Source organism: Pseudomyrmex gracilis, unplaced genomic scaffold, assembly GCF_002006095.1.
Source record: "Pseudomyrmex gracilis isolate BER0280 unplaced genomic scaffold, ASM200609v1 scaffold_241, whole genome shotgun sequence".
Lineage (NCBI taxonomy): Eukaryota > Metazoa > Arthropoda > Insecta > Hymenoptera > Formicidae > Pseudomyrmex > Pseudomyrmex gracilis.
This window is the reverse complement of record NW_018020825.1, coordinates 156,762-175,838: the sequence shown is the minus strand read 5'-3', so window position 1 is coordinate 175,838 and position 19,077 is coordinate 156,762. Positions and strand designations below refer to the sequence as shown.

At 41.8% G+C, this 19,077-nt stretch overlaps 1 protein-coding gene across 2 annotated transcripts; it reads right to left on the bottom strand.

The window, feature by feature from the left end:
* Nucleotides 1-1,732: 1,732 nt before the first annotated feature.
* On the bottom strand, nt 1,733-18,518 carry LOC109859119 (palmitoleoyl-protein carboxylesterase notum1). Of its 2 annotated transcripts, none has more exons than XM_020437042.1 (8): nt 17,682-18,518; nt 4,545-4,914; nt 4,348-4,408; nt 4,037-4,260; nt 3,508-3,717; nt 3,107-3,386; nt 2,596-2,954; nt 1,733-2,343 (listed from the first exon to the last, which is right to left on the bottom strand). In XM_020437042.1, the coding sequence occupies exons 1-8, from the start codon at nt 17,697-17,699 to the stop codon at nt 1,991-1,993; spliced, it is 1,875 nt and encodes a 624-aa protein (XP_020292631.1). In that variant the 5' UTR covers nt 17,700-18,518; the 3' UTR covers nt 1,733-1,990. The 2 variants fall into 2 exon arrangements, with proteins under 2 accessions (XP_020292631.1, XP_020292633.1); XM_020437044.1 differs by having other exon boundaries at nt 2,596-2,909.
* Nucleotides 18,519-19,077: the final 559 nt, after the last annotated feature.

Sequence of the window (19,077 nt, the reverse complement as noted above, 5' to 3'; positions counted from 1 at the left end):
GTCATTAAATATTATTTCCTGCGTATACTGTCACGGAATATATAATTTCGAGGGAGAGCCGACGATGAACGCATTCAATTGATCGAACGGCCAGCGCGCGCGCGCGCGCGCGCGGGTTGGGAGAGGGTTCAAATTCTACATTGAATTATCACCCTCGTGCATCGTACGCAGAGGACATTGGATGTCAGGAGGGAAGCGTCGTGAGAGCAAATAGACTAATCGTTATGTAGAGGCTTCAATCCGCGATTTATCGGCTACATTTTAACGTATTTTATGGTACATAAAGTTCAGTTTAGTCAGGATTAATCGAGAATACATGGCAAATTGTACGACTGTCTGTCAGTTTCATGCTGACAACGAACGTGTTGTAAATATTATTTGTGGAAATTATTGTGACTCGACTAATACGTGTTTTGATTGTGAATAAATAATTTTTAACTATACTTCTTCTTAATTCTTTCATAAAGTCACTTATTTTTAATTGAATTATTACCAAGCACATCAACGTAAATCTTTTGTCAAACGATTTATACACAAACGTGAGGATAAAAGCAAAACAAAAGATTGGCCTCCAAAATTTCGGAGTACAACAGATATACAATTTATTTACAATGTGTCATACTTTAAAAAATAACAGTAAATATTACGGTATACATGTAAAAAGAAGTAAATATTTTAAAATATATCTTTGATTATTCTACATTCATGTAGGAGTTCAAATTCAAACAAACTTGAAAAAAATTCCAAACTGTAATTTCGAGAGCATCAGTATGATACCAATAAAAAAATACAAATAATAATTGCGCTTTTCATTCAGCAAGCATCAGTGTATTTTTACTAGAATAACACAAATAATTATTGTACAAATATTTCTCATCGATATCATCGATATGTGCTTACACAAAGACTACAACCGCCGCATTTCTATGCTATATGTTAAATAAATAAAGTTACTTGGCACAGTTATATATTACAAAAAATTTGAGATATAGATACAATATATATATTTTTTTCTTCTGCGCGTATTAACTTACAATAATTAATTGTTCTTATCATGATGCTCTAAGTTGCTCAAAATCCAAGTTAACGATTATAGAGTACATAAAGGACGTTAATACGATTTGATTCGTTGAGGTAGATAATTTAATCAGTCTATGAAACTGCTTCGTCGGCCGGTTCTAGCTAGCAAACGAAGTTTCCCTGTTCCGACATTGAGAAAATCAGTCCCGTCTGTCACTGAAAGATTTTTTTGCGCATGTGTGTATAGTCTTTCGCGTGCATAACTAAACTATGCTCTGATTCTTAATACGACATCGGTCAATTTTCGTGACAACTTCTATGCCGTGAGATGAGTGTCGATTTAAAAAATACATAAAATGTGCTTATTTTACTTACAAACTATAAAATAAATTAAAATATTGTGTGTGTGTATATATATAGTCGTACAGTTACAATACAATGTACATTTTCTGTATGTCTGAGCTTTCTCGCCCTTTCTCCAAGCGGAATATAAATTGAGGTTTCTACACATCCTCGATTTTCTTTTCTGCGAATACAGGTTTTGAAATTTCTTTATATGTGTACATTTATTTATTTTGGTTGAATATATATTAAGATGTAATCTTTGTATATCGCAGAATTTTTCATTGCAATCATACAGTTTTCGATGTTAAGTTTTTTTTTTTTTTTTTTTTTGTTATTAGAATAAAATTGATTGTAATGTCATTTTTACATATTTATATATGTATCTGAAATCTCTTGAAGGATTTGTTTTCATTAAATTTTAAATATTTGCAATAATACTCGTAAATCTTCCAAAATTTAAGTACTATGACATTGGCACTGATGAGATCGTTTCTGTACGTTATTGAAATAAAATGTTTGAGATTTTACCTAAATTTCAATCTCCTTGGACGTGCCAATACAAAGATATCAGTGAAATGTAAAGCGAGCAAGAAAACTCTGTAAAATTGTTACAGAACGTCTGTCGCTAAGTCGCGGTTCTGGTGAGAAGAGTCAGCAATTCATCATGATCCATACTGTTTAACGTGTGAATATCCACACCGAGAGCGTTCGCGACGCTTGCCATTTCTAGGCCGAAGCTCTTGAGAAGTTCGATTAAGTCCATTTCCTCGCCCGTGAAGGGATTGTGGAGCTTCGGACAGCTGTGGTTACATTGCGGCCAAGTGCAGCGCTCAACTATATGAAAACGGCAGTCCTCATGGCATTTCCATTTGCCAGACGATATTATCTGCTGCTTGGTGTTCGGCTTGGTATTTGACTTGGTTCCGTTAAACATGAATGTATGATTGTCGTTAAGTTGCTTCTCACCTCTGCGATTACCTACGAAGACAATTTGCAAAAATAATAAATTAATTACAAGACGCATAAAAAAGTATCTAATTTTTCTTCGAATAATAATGTTGTGATTTCATCGCGCAGATAAATTATAGTACGAGTCCAAATGTGTTTGGAATTTATATTTTTATAAAAAATTAAGCACATGAGACAGCATTTAAACCATTCAAAGAATGTTGGGTGTTATTGAAGAAGAGTCAAAACATGTTTGCGCGTTTCTTCAACCATCATCAATACCTTTCCTTCGCTCGTGTTTTTTTCTCCTTCCTCTTCTTGCCTCTTTGTTCCTCTGTCTCTCCTTCCTCTTCCTACCTTTGTGTTTTCTCTTTCGCTTCTTCTTGTTCTCCTGCTCCTGAATCGAGCCGGAGGCTGGTTTCCTCTCTCGCGTTTTGCCAGCAACAGTCGATCGGGCTTTTTGCATTTCCGTAAGAGATTCAGCTTTGCTTTTTCCGTTCTCAATCGCGGTACCATTTTCCTTACTCGCACCGGAGCGCAGTAGCTGTTTCAGCGGTTTCCTGCACGGTTGATTGGTTTCGATTTGCGAGGGAGTGCTACGACAGAACGAAGAACATTCGTCCGATAAGACTTGTTGAAGTCTTATCGATCGTCGTTGATTTAATTTATCATCAATACCAAAAACTCGAAAGTATACTTATTTTTATAATATAGTTTTTCTCATTAAATAATGATATAATATATGATAGCGATATTTTTTGTGCGCATTACAATAGATCAACCGGCTACTTACTCGTTGCTGTGATAATTTGCGGTCAACATTTCGTCCCAGCAATGCAAGGCGTGTGCAAATGAATAATCGTCTATTTTAACCATTTTCCAATCTTTTATTGTTAAAACGCTATGACTGATGCAGCTCGGTGCAAAAGCCGCGCTAACATTTTCGAGCGACTGCCGCACGTTGTCGCCCATTTTATGTATGTGATCCCATCGCTGTTTCGTCACCGGTGTAGGGATATTATAGGCCATTATCGGTGTCTCGTCGAATATCCATTGGAAAACAAACAACGGTGCTACGATGTCAATCGAACGTTTGAGTTTTCTTTCGTAATATTGAAGCGAGATATATAAATGCTAAATAGAAGTTCATCACATGATATCAGATAAAAAAACAAAAAAAGGATGTCCACTCACCGGACAGAGTTGAATAAATTCGATGTCCGAAAAAACATCTCCACGACTCGTTGGGGTATTTAATCACGCAACTATTGGGCATTCGAGACTGCCATAATTCCATTCCCTTTTTTATCGCGTCAACGGGAGACATGCCGTTTTGGAAGGCGGGTAAATCATCGAGGAACCACCCGGAATCCGATACACCATGTATAGCGATATGTCTTAATCCTGTGCGAACAGATATCATCTTATCGTTGATAAATGGCATAACGTCGCTAACAATATCGAAGATAAATTGACGAAAAACTCAGAATGTCAAATTTTGATGTTTCCAGCGGCGATACGAACGATAATATAAATATTAATGTGTTATGATAATCGTTATTATTATTGATATTAATTCGTTTAATAATGTATAACTGAATTTTCATAAAACTTATAATGAATAATTATGATATCCGAGAAATTAGGACGATAATAATCAAAGAACGGGAGTCGTTTTAAATAAGGATGATCGATATTCGATATAGATCTTCATGTCACATACCAAGCTCACGATGTATCAAATGGTGAACACGATTCAAATTTAACATGACGCCGGTGCCGCCCGCGCTGCTCCCAGACAGCAGAAAACTATTTGCACTTTCGAGACCGAGGGGAACCAGATCGCGAATAACCTGAGTGACAATTTCTGCCCCCATAAACGAGAACATGCCGTCCCGTCCTCTGGAACTGCCGCTCCAAATATCGCTCGTGCAGTAAGGAACAAATCTGCGAAAAAACAACAAGATCGGCACGTTATAAAGGAAAGATTCGATGAGTCGACGTGAGGTCAATCACAAGACGGACAATACCTACACATGATTCGCGAGCCAAAAGTGTGGATTTTCATTGGGATGCATCGAAAGTATCCCGCCCACTAAAAGAAAAACAACCGTGAACAAGGTGAAAAGGATAAAAGAAATTGCGGCGCGCGAGCTTCGGCGCTCGTATACTGGAAGCGGAAAATCGGTTATTTGCCGCACACATATAATTATAAACGATCGAGGACCCACCGTCGCGTGTCTCGGGCCACTGAGTCGACGTCATCAAATGCCGTGCCCGCATCCATCTGGACCTGCAGGTCCTGTTATCGTAGCAATACCAGCCGCCATCCAGGAACATGATCCACCGCTTAGAGCCGTGAGACTTTCGCAGGTAGAAACCGGCTTGCGATCCATCGTTGCAAGTGATCGTTCTGTTGCTCAGGTACACCTTCTTCAGACCTCTCTGATCGTCTAGACCAAAGTTTCCCAAGATGGTGATCAGCTTCTGTATCGTGTTGCTCTTCAATTCCGTTGAAGGCGAACCTGGAGAAACGGAGACTGTGTTCGGCTTGTCCTCGGCGACTATCATCAGTATCAACGTCGTCAAGTACAACGTGATCTGCAACATACGTGAAAAATGTTATTTTCAGAGAAAATTCATTAAAAAATCGTTATCGGACAAGCCCTGATCATAGTTCTTTTGCACTTGCGATAGTTCTGCAGAAAACTTGCAAACCAAAAGTCTGAGATGTTAACTTTTCGTGGCATTTTGAAAAAATATTAACTTTAACTACGAAATCTTATAAATTTTCAAAGAAATTGGAAGAAATTTCTTTTTCCGTGTAATAATTTTTATTTTTCATGTAATAATTTTTAAGTTGTCTGAACTATATTCGGATTATAGTGGACTTCCAATAACGGCAAATAGTTTTCATAAATATTATTGCTACTTTCTGCTAATTATAACGGTCTCTCTTTTATACTAGACTATTTCAGAGTGCTTGCTTTTACATAATGTAGAGTTCCCGTTCAAAGAAACGCGTATACATTCAAGATGTATTAAGAATTCTCAATCCTCTCTTTTCTCTTTCCCTTCCTTTTACATTTTCTTTCTTTTTGCCGGCTCTGTAACCGGCGCGTTAGAGAGTGTCCGGGGCGTGAAGGTGTCCGTCATAATTTGCCACCCGTCGCATAATCCTCGTGACAAAGGCCGACAAAATGACGGCTGTTACTCGGACCGGCGGCACCGTACACTAGCAGAGAATCCGGTAGCAGGTAAAACGTTTAAAGATATCGTGCGCCGTAGTCAAAGAGATGAATCACGCTGTAAATAAATGGTCGCGATCTGAACCGCTTTTTACGAGGCGGCGCGCAGTCGTGCACTTTTGCGAGCTCTGATACGTACAGCGTCCACTTAAATTTTGTTATATCATACGAGCGCGAGCGATAAAAAAAAACAAAATTCGGCAAATATATTTTTATCGCGATCGATAAAAGAGTATAATTTTATCAATTAAACTTTCTGTTTTACTTTGCAAATTGTAAATATTGTTTTTTGTTTGACTTTTGGGAGAAAATTATCACATTTAACTCTTCAAACGATCGATTGGTTCTTCACATTTAATAATTTTCTCTTTTGCTAAATGATAGATTTCTGATATTTGTAATATTGTGTAAATTTCTGCACGATTTAATACACGTGTTTTTCCCAGTTTCGTTCAAAACAGAATAATATGTGAGTCGGGTTGTATTATTGGATTGTATTATATTTATCTAATGGTTATAGAAGCGAAAATTATAACGCGATATTATGTGTAAAGTGATATATAACATGTATTTAAATATCACACACAGGAGCTATAAAACTCGAATTTCTTTCTATCGATTCCAATAGACGTTCGAGAATATCGGATCTTACTACTTTTTTGCGTAAGTAAATGATCTCGTACTTTTGAATCGAGACAGAAAGGTTGAACGGCAATGCCCTGCTTTACGATTCCGTCGTCCGACAAAAGAAACGTTCGCTTCCGCGAGATTTAAGGAGCCGGCTGATCCACCTTCTCCGTTGCGAATTCATTTGTTCCACACCTGATTCCACCTCGAGGTTGACTGACTCTCGTAGCTGGTGATGCGTGGCATTCCGCCGAAGTGGCGTGTGCGAATGCACACGCACGGAACGATAAAGGAAGAAAAGGATAATAAGAATAAGAGAAAAGAAGAAAGAGAGAGAGAGAGAGAGAGAGAGAGAAAAGTACAATTTATTCATACTCTGGGACATGGTCTCTCTAACAGCGTACAGAAAAGAATGGAACTTTAGGGACACATACATAATTCATTGATGGATACAGTTAAACGTAGTACTGACTAAAATAATAAAATAAATACTTTAAACACGCGGTAACAATGAAAAACACTGGGAAAACAGCGGAAATTGTGATATATTGCAAATGTGTGTTTTATTTTGTTGTAACTTTTATTCTGCATAAATAGAATTCCCGGATTGGATAATACCAAAAAATCTTCTTCTCGGTCAGTAGTAAAACAATAAAACTACAAAAGAATGTGTTGTGCAAAAGAAGAGAGACAAAAACAGCGAGAACAAGAGAGAGAGAGAGAGAGGGAGAGAGAGAGAGGGAGAATGAGAGAAGCGCACAAGGGAGAGACGAAAACAAGTTAAAAATAGCCAGAGAGCGGATCGCGGTCGGCATCTTTGAGAGAGTATCGCACGTCTTACTGGCCAGTCCAAGAGTCGTTGATCGTTCGCATTGCGTTTTGTCTTGGTCGTCGTCGTCGTCGTCGTCGTCTGTTGATGATGATGGTGAGAGACCGTCTCGTTACCATTACGAGGGCTGGCCAGCTGGCTAACATGCACCGCAAACCACGCATTACCATAACCGCGTACGCAAGCAAGATTGTGTTGTGTCTTGCTTTCCTGCGACTCCTTCCTCGTAAGGAAAGTAAGCGTCAACTTTCGGCGCGCACTCGCGACTTAATGAGCGAGATGCGGAAGGAACTAGAGAGAATTGCCGAGGGTGTTAGATCGCTTTCTCGAATATGATGGTTTTTTAAATCTTAGCTTTTGATTTAGTGTGAGAAAATAAATTTAAGGGCCACACTGCGCGCGCGAGATTTTTCCGCAACTTTATCAACGTGTTAGAATTTTATTAAAATCTTATCCAAAACTGAGAATTTGCTAAATACATATATGAAATCTCGATCTTACACGCGTGATTAATAAATATTTTATATATATATATATATATATTGGGAGCAAAATTATTAATTTACTTAACAATTCTAAAATTGATTTAACGATACGTCACGTGTAATAAACGCTCCGTAGTTATGGGATGAATATTCATTGTGTTTTATTATCATCGATTTCATCAACTGATCTCCAGTCGCTTGTAATAGAGGATGATATATAATAGTATGCAAATTGGACGTTAAATTAAAAACGAGAGAGGGATGCTTCCTCGCGGTGCGTTCCAATGCAAACATATTTCTCTGGAGAATTCCTCTCGTCTCTCTGTTTTGATATCGCTAGTACAAATATCGAAAACATGGTTTTCATCATCAGTTCACGAAAAACTCGAACCTTAAGCCGATTTCGTGCGTTTATTTATGACCTTCACTTTCTTTACGTATCGTTTTGTCGACAGCTCGATCTCTTTAACGAAACCGAAGAAACGAAGTGAGATACACATTCAGTTCTTAGCGATTGAGTTGTCCACGGGGATAGATGTCGGCGAGTCTTTACCTATATCTCATCTTTGATATGTTTTCACACCGACTAGGTTATTTTCATCCCGAAGTACGTGATACTTTCTATATCTTTGCGATTACTCTCTTGCAATATGCATAGGTCGTATTTATATTTGAGGTCGGACAGTTCTTTCTAATAATCTCTTTTGCCGTGCGCAAAGCCCTTGTAAAGCCCTCCTTTATAATCCTAAAATACGTTAGAAAAAACAAGTCGGCTTTCTTTTGACACTGTACAATACTGTAAAATTCAATTTTGCATGAATATATATATATATATATATATATATATATATACACAGCTTACAACTGTTCGTAAAATAACATTCTTTATTCTAAGTTTGCACGTATTTTAATCGGCCAAATCGGAAATCATTCAATAATTAATATAGGATTGCGCGATGTATAATCAACGATAGATATGGATATATATATATCACTTCTATTTAGATCTCTCTCACAAGTTTTGAATGAGGAAAAAAAAAAGTAGAAGGAAAAGACGCGTAAATATCGGACGTAATTTACATCGATGGTCTCGGAAGGAGAAGAGAGAGACGGAAGACAACGGGATTTAAAAAAAATGAGAGAGAAAAAGAGAGAGAGAGAAACGGACGCGTATAAAAGGGTGCAGGAAAGGAAGAGACGAGGAAGGAAGAGAGAGCAGGTGGCGAGATAGGGTATACTCCAGTGGATTAAGGTACGGAGCGGCCGAGTCAAAGAGATTTTCTCCCCGGCCCGTCTCGGCAGGGGCCCCTCGTCCTAACAAGGGCTGAAATATGACTGCCTTGCCCTACCCGCCTTCGCTGGCTCACTCGCTTCGCACAGCTTCGTCGCGCCGCGCCGCTTCATGCGCGCCTTCCGAACGCGCCACACGAGGGAAAAGTGAAGGAGATATCTGCTGGCAACTAATTTATCGGTCGGCCTGTTTGCCGCGCGCGGCGACCCGCGGGATCAACGCACTTTCCCGACGCCGGAGATTCGCAACCTAGCTCTAACGTCTAGGTCGCAATTTCGTTTGCATTAATTATCTGTACGACGAGAACATTCATCGAAATGTCGCGAACTTTGCCAACGGGAAAGAAGTTATAGCTCGACAAATCGAATCGATATTAAATTCTCGTCATGATTCTCATTTGCTGCGTTTTCTACTCGTGCGGGTTCGCGATACCTACATGAAATTCTCGGTTTCTCAACGAAAACTATCGAATTCGCAGAAAAAAAGATTATTTTCTGGCGACAATTTTGATAAGGAGAAGAGACAAAGGGCTCGATTATGCCGGGGGTGGTGCGATGCGACGAACAAAGTACCTACCCGCCGCGCGTCGACCGTGACTGCGGAGCGGCGGTCGCATGGTGGTCGCGGCTTGGCGCAGTGGTTGCGGCCGCGGCGGCGATAGCAGTGTGACGGTGACGTCGGTGGTAATGGCGATGGTGGTAGTGGCGGCGGCAGCGGTGCGATAGTGATGGTAGCGGTGGTCCATCGGAGTAAATATATTGGATGGCGGTAGGATTGGTGGCGGTGTCTTCCGCTCTCTACTTGAGCCGCGTGCCCGCTCGCTCGTTCACGCCCGAGGTGCGCCTTTGATGTGCCGCCTACACCGCGTTCTTGCTAACTCTCTCTTACACGAGTAACTCGCGCGGCGCGCCGCGGCGGAACCGAGAGATTGCGTTTTTCCTTCGACCGACACTCGCCGGTTCGAGCGGCAAAAAGTCGCTCTTCCGCGCCGCGGAAAAATCACAACCGCTCTTCAGAAGTTCCGTCGAGCCGCGGCGACGAACTTTGACCTTGATTCGCCTGGAAGATCGAGGAAGAAATGAGAAACAAGATGTGTGAAAGAAGGAGTGAGAGAGCGAGAGAGAGGGAGGGAGAGAGAGAGAGAGAGAGAGAGAAAAAAGAGAGAGAGAGAGAGACGAAGCATCGATTATAGTCGCTCGTTTCGAGGGCTCGACCGCGCGCGCTGGAAATGGCGTTTTTGCACGTGCGAGAAAGACCATCTGCCCTCTCCCCTGATATTAGGGCGGCTTCTTTGCCAACGAGGAAAGAAACTGCGCGAGTTCCGAGTGTTACCTGTCGTTGTACGTATTGATGTTGCTCGAGAGAGTAAACGAACTTGTACAATATATTTTCTTGAGAAAAAAATTCTTGTGTTTGAATTGAAAAAGAGTGCTATACATTTATATTTATAAATCTGATTGTTTGCCAGTCGAGAAATCTCTCACAATCTGATTAAGTAATTATTCTTAATCATTGGACACGTATTTCAACGTTCAAAATCTCAGCAACGATAAAACGTGACCTGAGAATTCAACGGGCGTAACTCGACAGTTGTCTTACTACGGAGAGATCAGACGCCGACTGGTCATCAAACGAGTTAGGCGGAATCGGACATAACGTCGGTAGCGGGCGCGTAGGTAGGCAATCATTTTACGGGAGCTTATTTCGAAGATTCTTCTCCCTATCTCTTTCTCGTGCGCATTTTCGCCGCCGTTCTCTCTTCCCTCCTTTTCTCTTTTTCTTTCTGTCTTGACCGATTCTCTCTTCTTCACTTCTTCGTATTCATCTCGCTTGCTCGCCAGGAGATTCTTCACGCGTGCCCGATCTTGACTTGTGCGTATCTTCGGTGTAACGTTCTTTCCGGAAGCCTTCTTCGCGAACTTCGGCGCACATCAAAGGTTCCACCCGGCCGCCGCCAATCTACGACGCCGTACAAATCGATAATACGATTCGTAGCTATCTCGTAACGAGATTCTTTTCTCGCTCAAGACACGCTCGAGATATCGAGCGGATTTGTAACGATCGAACGGCAGATTTTACGGCGACGACGCGACGCGGTCTGCTGCCTTTTCTCGGACCGTAAATGGGAAATTACCTTCGCGTGTTCGCGATCGCTCATCTCGATTGCTAATTAGACCCGCCCGGGATGTAAATCTGACGCATAAAGCTTGTAGTGCGTGAAGCTCGCTATTCAAGTTATATACATCGTGTTACTCAATTTATTTTTGCGTATATATTTTTAATTTTTATCTGAACATGTTTTGAACTTATTCATCTAAAAAATAGCAAAACGAACAAAATTATCGAATTTCACATCCGCAACATATTCGAAAGCATATAGTATAAAATAAATTAACACCTTACGATTTGTTTTCGAACAGAACAATTTGTGTCCGCGTATTTTGCAATAACATCGCGTAATTGACCTATATCGGAGCATTAATCCACGAATTGATCCAACGACAAAAAAACATCGGTTTTATTAGCGCGACGCGCATCAGTTTGACCACCAATATATTTTTAATATATTTATATATGTATATGTGCGTATATAATAACTATAAATATTTTTTGTATGTGCGCGGAGGAGAGAATTACGAAACAATTGCGTATATTTTCGATTGAGACCAGTCGAGCAGTCCTGGTCATACCGCGAGGTCGAAATCTCGAGGTCGGACCTCAACAAATTTGCAATCGGTTAGCAGGGTCACGCGTATTTGTTTAGGTGTCTTTCCGGGCCCTTTCCCTTTCCTTCGCCGAACCGAGATTTTTCTCTTTCTCTCTCTTCTCTCTGTGCGTATCTTCCTTCATACGCACGTCCTTTCTCTTCGTGCGAGTCTCTCGGTCCTTCTTGCAACCCGTTCTTTCCTTCCTTCTTCCCTACCGTCTTCTCTTCCCCTCTTCACCCTCTCGTTCTACCATCGTATATATATCTATGTATATCGGCCTGAAGCGGCGCACCCGCGCGCGCAGTCGGTTCACCGTACGGTGGACCGTGAAACGTTTGATCTTACCGCCAAGCCAGATCGGCAAAAGGCCTTTTTCTGCAGGACAGAGAAGGACGGATAGTGAGAAAGAGAAAAAGAGAGGGAAGGAGGGAAGGAGGTGGGAGGGAAAGGAGGCAGCTTGAAGCCGGCCTCAAAGACTTGACTGATGACTTGCGGCCACAACTCGGGTAGAGGAGGCAGCCGCTGAGGCTAAGCCCATCGAGCGTTACGACCTCGTGGAAGATCGGCGGCGGCGTCCAAGAGCCGCCGCACGTCGGCCTCGATATCCGCCGGGTTTACCGGTCCCCGTCGATTTCTCGACGCGACGCGTGCCCACTCGTGTGTCCACGCTCGCGGGCCCCTACGGGACGCATGCCAACCCACGGCCACGATGATTCGTCGTCGCCTCTTTGATCGTTGGACCGCGATGCCGATCGCCGTGCCGTCGTCTCGTTTTCCCTCGCAACCACGGAAAGCGCTTCACCGCACGTTTTTGGGGGGATATTAGATTTGGATCTCTTTTGGAAGAGACCGTCAAGCGTGCAGCAGAGGAAAAATTACGCTCTGATAGTAGTTGTTTTTCCTTCGAATCGCTATCTTTTTGAAGAGCGCGCGTGGGATGGAAAAAGAAATTTGTTTTCTCTCTCTCTCTATTCTAACGTATAAAAATTTTGAAAGTCACAAAGTTTGACAAAATTTATAATTTGTGGATAATTTAGCTAGAAATTGCGTGTTTATTTGTTTGCAAGTTTTGTGAAAGAAGTTTTAAAAAAATGCTTTTCAGGAGGAAAGAAAATATCTCTATTCAAACATCATAATAAATTATCTCACAAATCTCAGATCAAAACTAAAAATATATACATATAAATAATATGGTCATTTAACATCAGAATTAAGACGAATCGCGAATACGCGGTATCACGATAATACGAGAAGTTCTGCCACCGCAAGTGACTCCGCGATCAAAGAGAGCAAGGGGTATTTTCGTAGACCTAGAGATGGGTGGAGTAGGAGGGGGGAAAAAGAGAGACGAGAGAAGGAAGAGTATCGAAAGCATAGTCAGGCCTCCGTCGGCTGCCTGGGGTGTACGAGGAAGAGGAGCGTTGTTTTCTCGGGCCGGCCATTCGGAGGGGATGGCTCGGAGAGGAGAGGAACTGTCGGCTCCTTTGAAGTCGGTCGGTACCGTGTGTAATTAGGCCGCCGCTCCCCACTACGCCCTCGGCCTCTGATCTCGCCGCGCTGTGTCGCTAATTGCTCACCGCCTCACGGCAGAAGCATCGTCGCCATCCTTGTCGTCCACGTCGCCGTTGTCGCCGTCATCTTGATCGTCTTCGTCAGTCTCGTTCGCATCAGTGTCCAGGTCCAGGCGCTTGTCAGGTTCTTCGTCGTCACTATCGTTACTACGAATCTTCTTAAACAACATGAACTGTGAACGACCTCTTTTCTAAGAGTCCAGTTATTAGAGCTGAGTTATTTTGAGCTGAGCTTTCGCAAAATAAACAAGTTTACACATATATAAAAATTCTATTATTTTTTTAATAATTATTTTTAACTCATCTTCTGTCAACTTTCGATTGTAAAGTAAACTTAGCACGCAGACAGATTATTTACGGTGTAAATGTTTTCACACTTCTCTTCGTGGTTTTCGAGATTAAATTGTCCACAGGACTATGTAATCCAAGCCACAATTATGTTCATCTGTGTCCACATTGTCATCGTTATTCATCTCCTGTAATATAGTCGTTCTAAAGTAGACGTACGTATAGGATCGCCTTCTTGAGTACACATCTACTTCTCCCGCCGCCGGTAACTGCCGCCGCTAATTGCCGCGCCATGTTATGACTACGATTCGCCGGTTCATCCGCGAGACCTCGTTTCATAGAAAATGTATCTTCTTACCGCGGAACGAGATATCATTTATAATGATTTATATTATACAATCTCTTTTGTTGTGTCAACGCGGTCAGCCACATAGCGCCAGGATATCTTCATTTCCCCTGTCGCTTGTAACAGGCTTGTTCGCTGACTGAGAGAGAGTAGTCTTGGTTTGCTTGTATAAACTACTGTGCGTCCACCTAGTTTGTCCTTAACAAAGTCATGTTTGCTGTGTTAATTGTTATTCCCACGATGCCACAGTTGCTTGTATAAATCAGTGCGTCATATACATCCGAACAGGACGGAACATCTGACTACTTAATTTTAGGGAGGTTGTGGACATTTTACGGATAATGTATAATAAATGTTCAAGAATCTCAAGATATATATATATATATATATATAATTAAGCGTCTGGCCATTATCTGGCGTAATTAATCATCGTCTCGTAAACGCTGCGGAAAGCGCCAGTTATCAATTCCGTAGCGACGGACGACGCTCTCGCGTCGTGGTGCTTGTTTCATGTCCGGATTCCCTTAAGTACTACAAACTGAATATCCTTCTCGACACGAGGTAACAACGCCTGTCTACTACTAATTGCTGCTTTCTACCGGCACAATGTTCCACTATCCGTCCGGTCGGGTCTCCGCCGCTTCCGCACAGAAAGGCACGTAGTAGAACGACGAACCGGCATTACTCTCTAACGGAGCATTGTTTCTGCCAGCTTGCTGGCGTCTTCTTCGTCCCTAAGAAGCGCGCGCTTCCTTTCTTATCGCTCTTCTCCCGAAAGTCTCTTTTCTCTTTGGCAAACGTAAAAGTTTTCCTGTAAATCGCTGCGATCTGACTAGTCTTTGCTTCGTTTCGTTTCTTTGACAGATGCGATTTTATCGTTTGGCACGTTAAAATCTTTCTCGCGCACGAATCGTTTAGATGACTGATGACGACCGAGCGAGGCACGGTCTTCTTACATTTTCGCGCGATTATTAGTATTATTATTATGATCAATGGCATCGCAAAATCTGCGATGGTTTGCGCGTTTCTTTCGTTCGCGAGCGTGTACTATTAAAGAACAGACGATCGTCAGCATCATCGCCGCCGATTTTCTTTCTTCTCCTCTCCGCTTTTCGTATTCATGCACATTCATGTGCATTATCGCGAGAGTATACGTCCTATGAATATTTTTTTTCTTACTTCGCGCAATACTTTAAGTACGGCGGATTCAGCCGGTAAAACTATTTTAATTACGCGGGCTAAGCTCCTTGCTTAAGCGAGCATAACGATGCGCGTAATCGTATGCAAAATACAAGTAATAAAACCTTCCTCTGTATTTTTATCTCGTCCGTATAAAATAAGTGAATATTATACGCCGAGAGATAGATAGATAGATAGAGAGAGAAAGAGAGAGAAAGAGAAGGAGAGAAAACGCGCTTTTATTATTTAGCCATTTTGAGGGATGGAACACGCGCGTACTCTCGCGAGACGTTACGGACGTTATATTTCGGGGTAATATCGAGTCGCGAGGGTACATTGGGATAAAATAATCTCGAGTTGCGCAAAGCCAGCTCTCCAGAGAGACCAGAGGTAAAGGGCTAAAACGGGAAGAGATGCAGCAGAGAAACGCCGGAGGAGACGGGATTCCGAATCGACGCGGACTATGCGTGGCGCGCGAGATCACAGAGACGGAATCCCGACGTAAACAGGCTTAAATTGTAATCTCGGGCTTTCGGTTCCCTCTCTCCCTCCCCCTCTTTCTCTCTCCCGGCGGGATACTTGTTGCTCGGGTCTACTCTTTGATGTCCGGTCATGCGGCGCTCGGAAGATCAATATTCGCTCATTAACGATCGCGGCCGTTCGCGGTGTCAAAGGGACACACACACGATTCTCGCGCGATCACGTTAACCTTGGCAGCAGGTGGCGCAGGCAAGAAGAGATTATTGCTGGCAATTATATGCTCTCGTTTTTACGACCAATGTATCAAAGATCGTTAAAAATATGATTTTATTAAAATATATTTCTCTTCTCGTACATATTTAAAAAATAACAATATAAGTAAATCATGAAATACATAGGTGGAAACAATTTTATAGCAGCGCGTTAAATATGCACGTTAAAAAAAGATTAAAAAGATTATGTATATATCCGATAAATAATCACGACTTTTCTCTCTTTTTTATTTAATAAAACTCAGCACAAACGTAAAATATTCCGGATAAATATTTAATATGATGCAAGAACAATTCAACACTTTAGGTCGTTAAATATTTTCAAATTCAAAAAACAAATATAACGTTAAAAGAAAACTCTATTTTGTCTATAACGCCTTTTGTATATTTTTGTTATCGACATCTATGGCTCACGTAACCAAAACCATTTTTTTCCGCGTTCTCTCGGAATTGCAATTCTCCTCGAGTTTCTGTTTCTGCGTTACGGAGGATGCTGTTAAAAAAAAAAAAAAAAGAAATAAAAACATTTCCATAGACCATAGAAAATTCGGAAGAATTTACGCGGACATGTGGTGCGTGTGTGACCACGATGCGCATTTTGCACTGAAGTTTCAACAGTTCTCGAAAATGTCTCATTGCGCTAAAAATATTAGAAAAACACATCGACGGTATTGCGGAAATAAAGTTTTCGTTAATTTCAAACCAGTCCGCATTGTCTTGTATGTATATCGCGAGGCTGCAGTGTCAGTGACAGATGACAATAAATTTGCGGGAGAGAATCGCGTGCGGATCGCGCGAGCTCTCGCGGTTTATCCTTGCACGGCTAGCTACCACGGTGATTTATCGTGTGCGGCGTGATCGCGTGCGTCGTCACGCGAATTGTATGCGCCAAATCAAGCGCATCGTAGTCGGTCGTCCAGGAAGTCGCCCTATGACGTCGAGCGGGCGCTCGAAGCAGCCTCTTGGCTAACGAGATTCAATCAACGTCGTAATTAACGATGTTGCCCGTGTGTTGATATTTATGCTACTACGCGCAGCGGCAACGATTACGTCAAATTTAATTGCTCATTAGTCTCAAAAGTCTACACATGTGCAACAACTAATTTTAATTAATTAAGAATGAATATTGATTTTTTGTCGATTGCGTTTCTTTAATTTGCCGAACAAATTTTATCTCAATTGACAACGGTTCTGCATGTTAATTCCTCATCAGAAATACGTGGTTATTGAAATGTCGGTCGCGAATTTATTTTCCGCGCTTTCGCGATGCACAAAGAACCACGTCGTGTACACATTCGAAGCGAGCGTTCTCATCGCGCGCGAAGAGGATTAAAAATATCAAAGCGGAGCGCGCGCAACAGCGGTAAATCGTTGTATATACGCGGAGAAGAAGAAGGGGGAGGCAAAAGCGCACGGAAGCGAGGTGGGTAAAAGAGGGTTTCGAGGGTGGCGGAGGTCAAATAACCCCTAAAGAATCTACGACCGGTACCGGAGGTTTTGCGGTCGAATGTTCAAAGGGCTTTCGTTAAATCGTACTTAAAAGTTAAAGGCTACGCGAGGGGTTTCGGTCGCACACACGATGTCAGAGGGGAAAGGGCGGAAAACACCGTCGATGGAGGTACTGTGCGTGGTGAGAAACGCGCGGCGGATACTCGTGAAAGCAGAACCTCCGGATGATCAAAGAGCGTTAAAAGAGGATTGGGTTGCTCCGGCGCTACTCGTCTTACGACGACGCATCCATATATTTGTGCGCGTGTAAAAAGGAATTAAAGCGAAGGACATTCGCCTTTACTGTTACGACACGATACGCTAATACGTTTTCTATCCGTGCCTATATGTAGATACGTAAAACATGCTGATATCGTTTGTAGGCACTTTTGTTTACAAATTTCTGCAATGAACCAAATAATAAACATTACATTTGCATCGTGCGCTTATTTTTACACAAGTCAAGCTTTATTATTGTTTTTAATGTTTTGGATGTATTTTATTCGCAAATACAATAACGTCCTACGTACGTTATAACAAAACGTGCAATTCTTACTTGAAACGTCGTCTTCATTTTGATCCTCTGAGATATTGTGCAAGTAACGCGGTCGCCGTTTAAGCAATAAATCTCTCGTGTCTATACATCACACGTGATCACACTGCGGTTCATGTCGATCACCTTCAGAGCATGTGTGACATTAGGTGCGAATTCATCCTCGCGCGGATCATATCTCACGATCACGACAGAGAATCCACGGCACTTGAATGTGTCTGTCTCTTAATCCATTTGTGTTATCGATTACGGCATCAAGTTCACAAAGATCTGATTCAACAACGTTCGAGAAGGGGGGTATCTCGAAAGAGTCACGTGGTGCGAAACGCGGGAATACCAATTTCGCTCAACTCTCTTCTTCAGCGTCTCGCCTGACGGTTCGGACCGCACTGCCGTCACTTTCCGCTTCGACCGCTTTCTTTTCTTCTTCTCTCCTTCTTCGCTCTCCTTCCGCCGGTGCACCCTTCTTTCTTCCGAAGGCACGAGGGGCTGAGTACGCGCACGTGCCGGGCACGATCGACGAACTAACTGCGACTAACACCTCTTCTCTCGCGCCTGATCTTACGTTCTCCTCTTCTTCTTACTCTCGTTCGCTTCGAATTTCAATACGTTTTTTCGCGCGAGTTTTTACAAACATCATGATTCAAAAGTTTTACAAGTTTTATCATTTTTTTTATCGCGAATCAGAGAATACGTCAAATCGTAACAATGATCTCAGACTGGCATTCGTAATCGCGATCAAAATGATTCGTTTTTAATCGAAAAGAAGAACATTGGTTCTCTTTCGCGCTTCCTGGAGGAATCTGTGGTATGAACTGTTCACTGCTCCTTACAGCATCAGAGTCGGGGACCGACTGACAATCAGGCCAGCTCAAACCGCGTGAAGTAAGCAAGCAAGAGCACAACGTCGAGAGGGGATGGGGAGAGCGAGGAAGAGTAAGAGTTGGATGAAGACAGAAAGGAAAATGGAGGGTAGTGGAGGATTATGTTTCTGCTACTACGTTCAAAGTCTGTCGGTGTGTTTGTTTTTGTAATAAAATTATTAACAATAATACGATATTGAAGTTTATACTCCAATTCGGATATCAAAATTGTTTGTTGTTGTTGTTTGTGTCATGAAAATGCATAATGTTGGTTCAAAGTGAAAAATATTTTCTTGTCGTTACGCAAGAAAAGCCTATGTCTTGCGAATAGATTTTGTCTGAAACTTATTATTTCTATTATCTCGACGATAATCGAACGTAATTATGTTTCAATACTTGATTTTTGACTGAGATAGTTGACTCGATTATTTATAATCGAAATAATCGCAGCCGGTGATAAGTTCGATTATAATGTCACGTTATGTTTTCTATGCGTGCATATTCTGCATAAAGTCTTCAATTAATTTATTATTCAT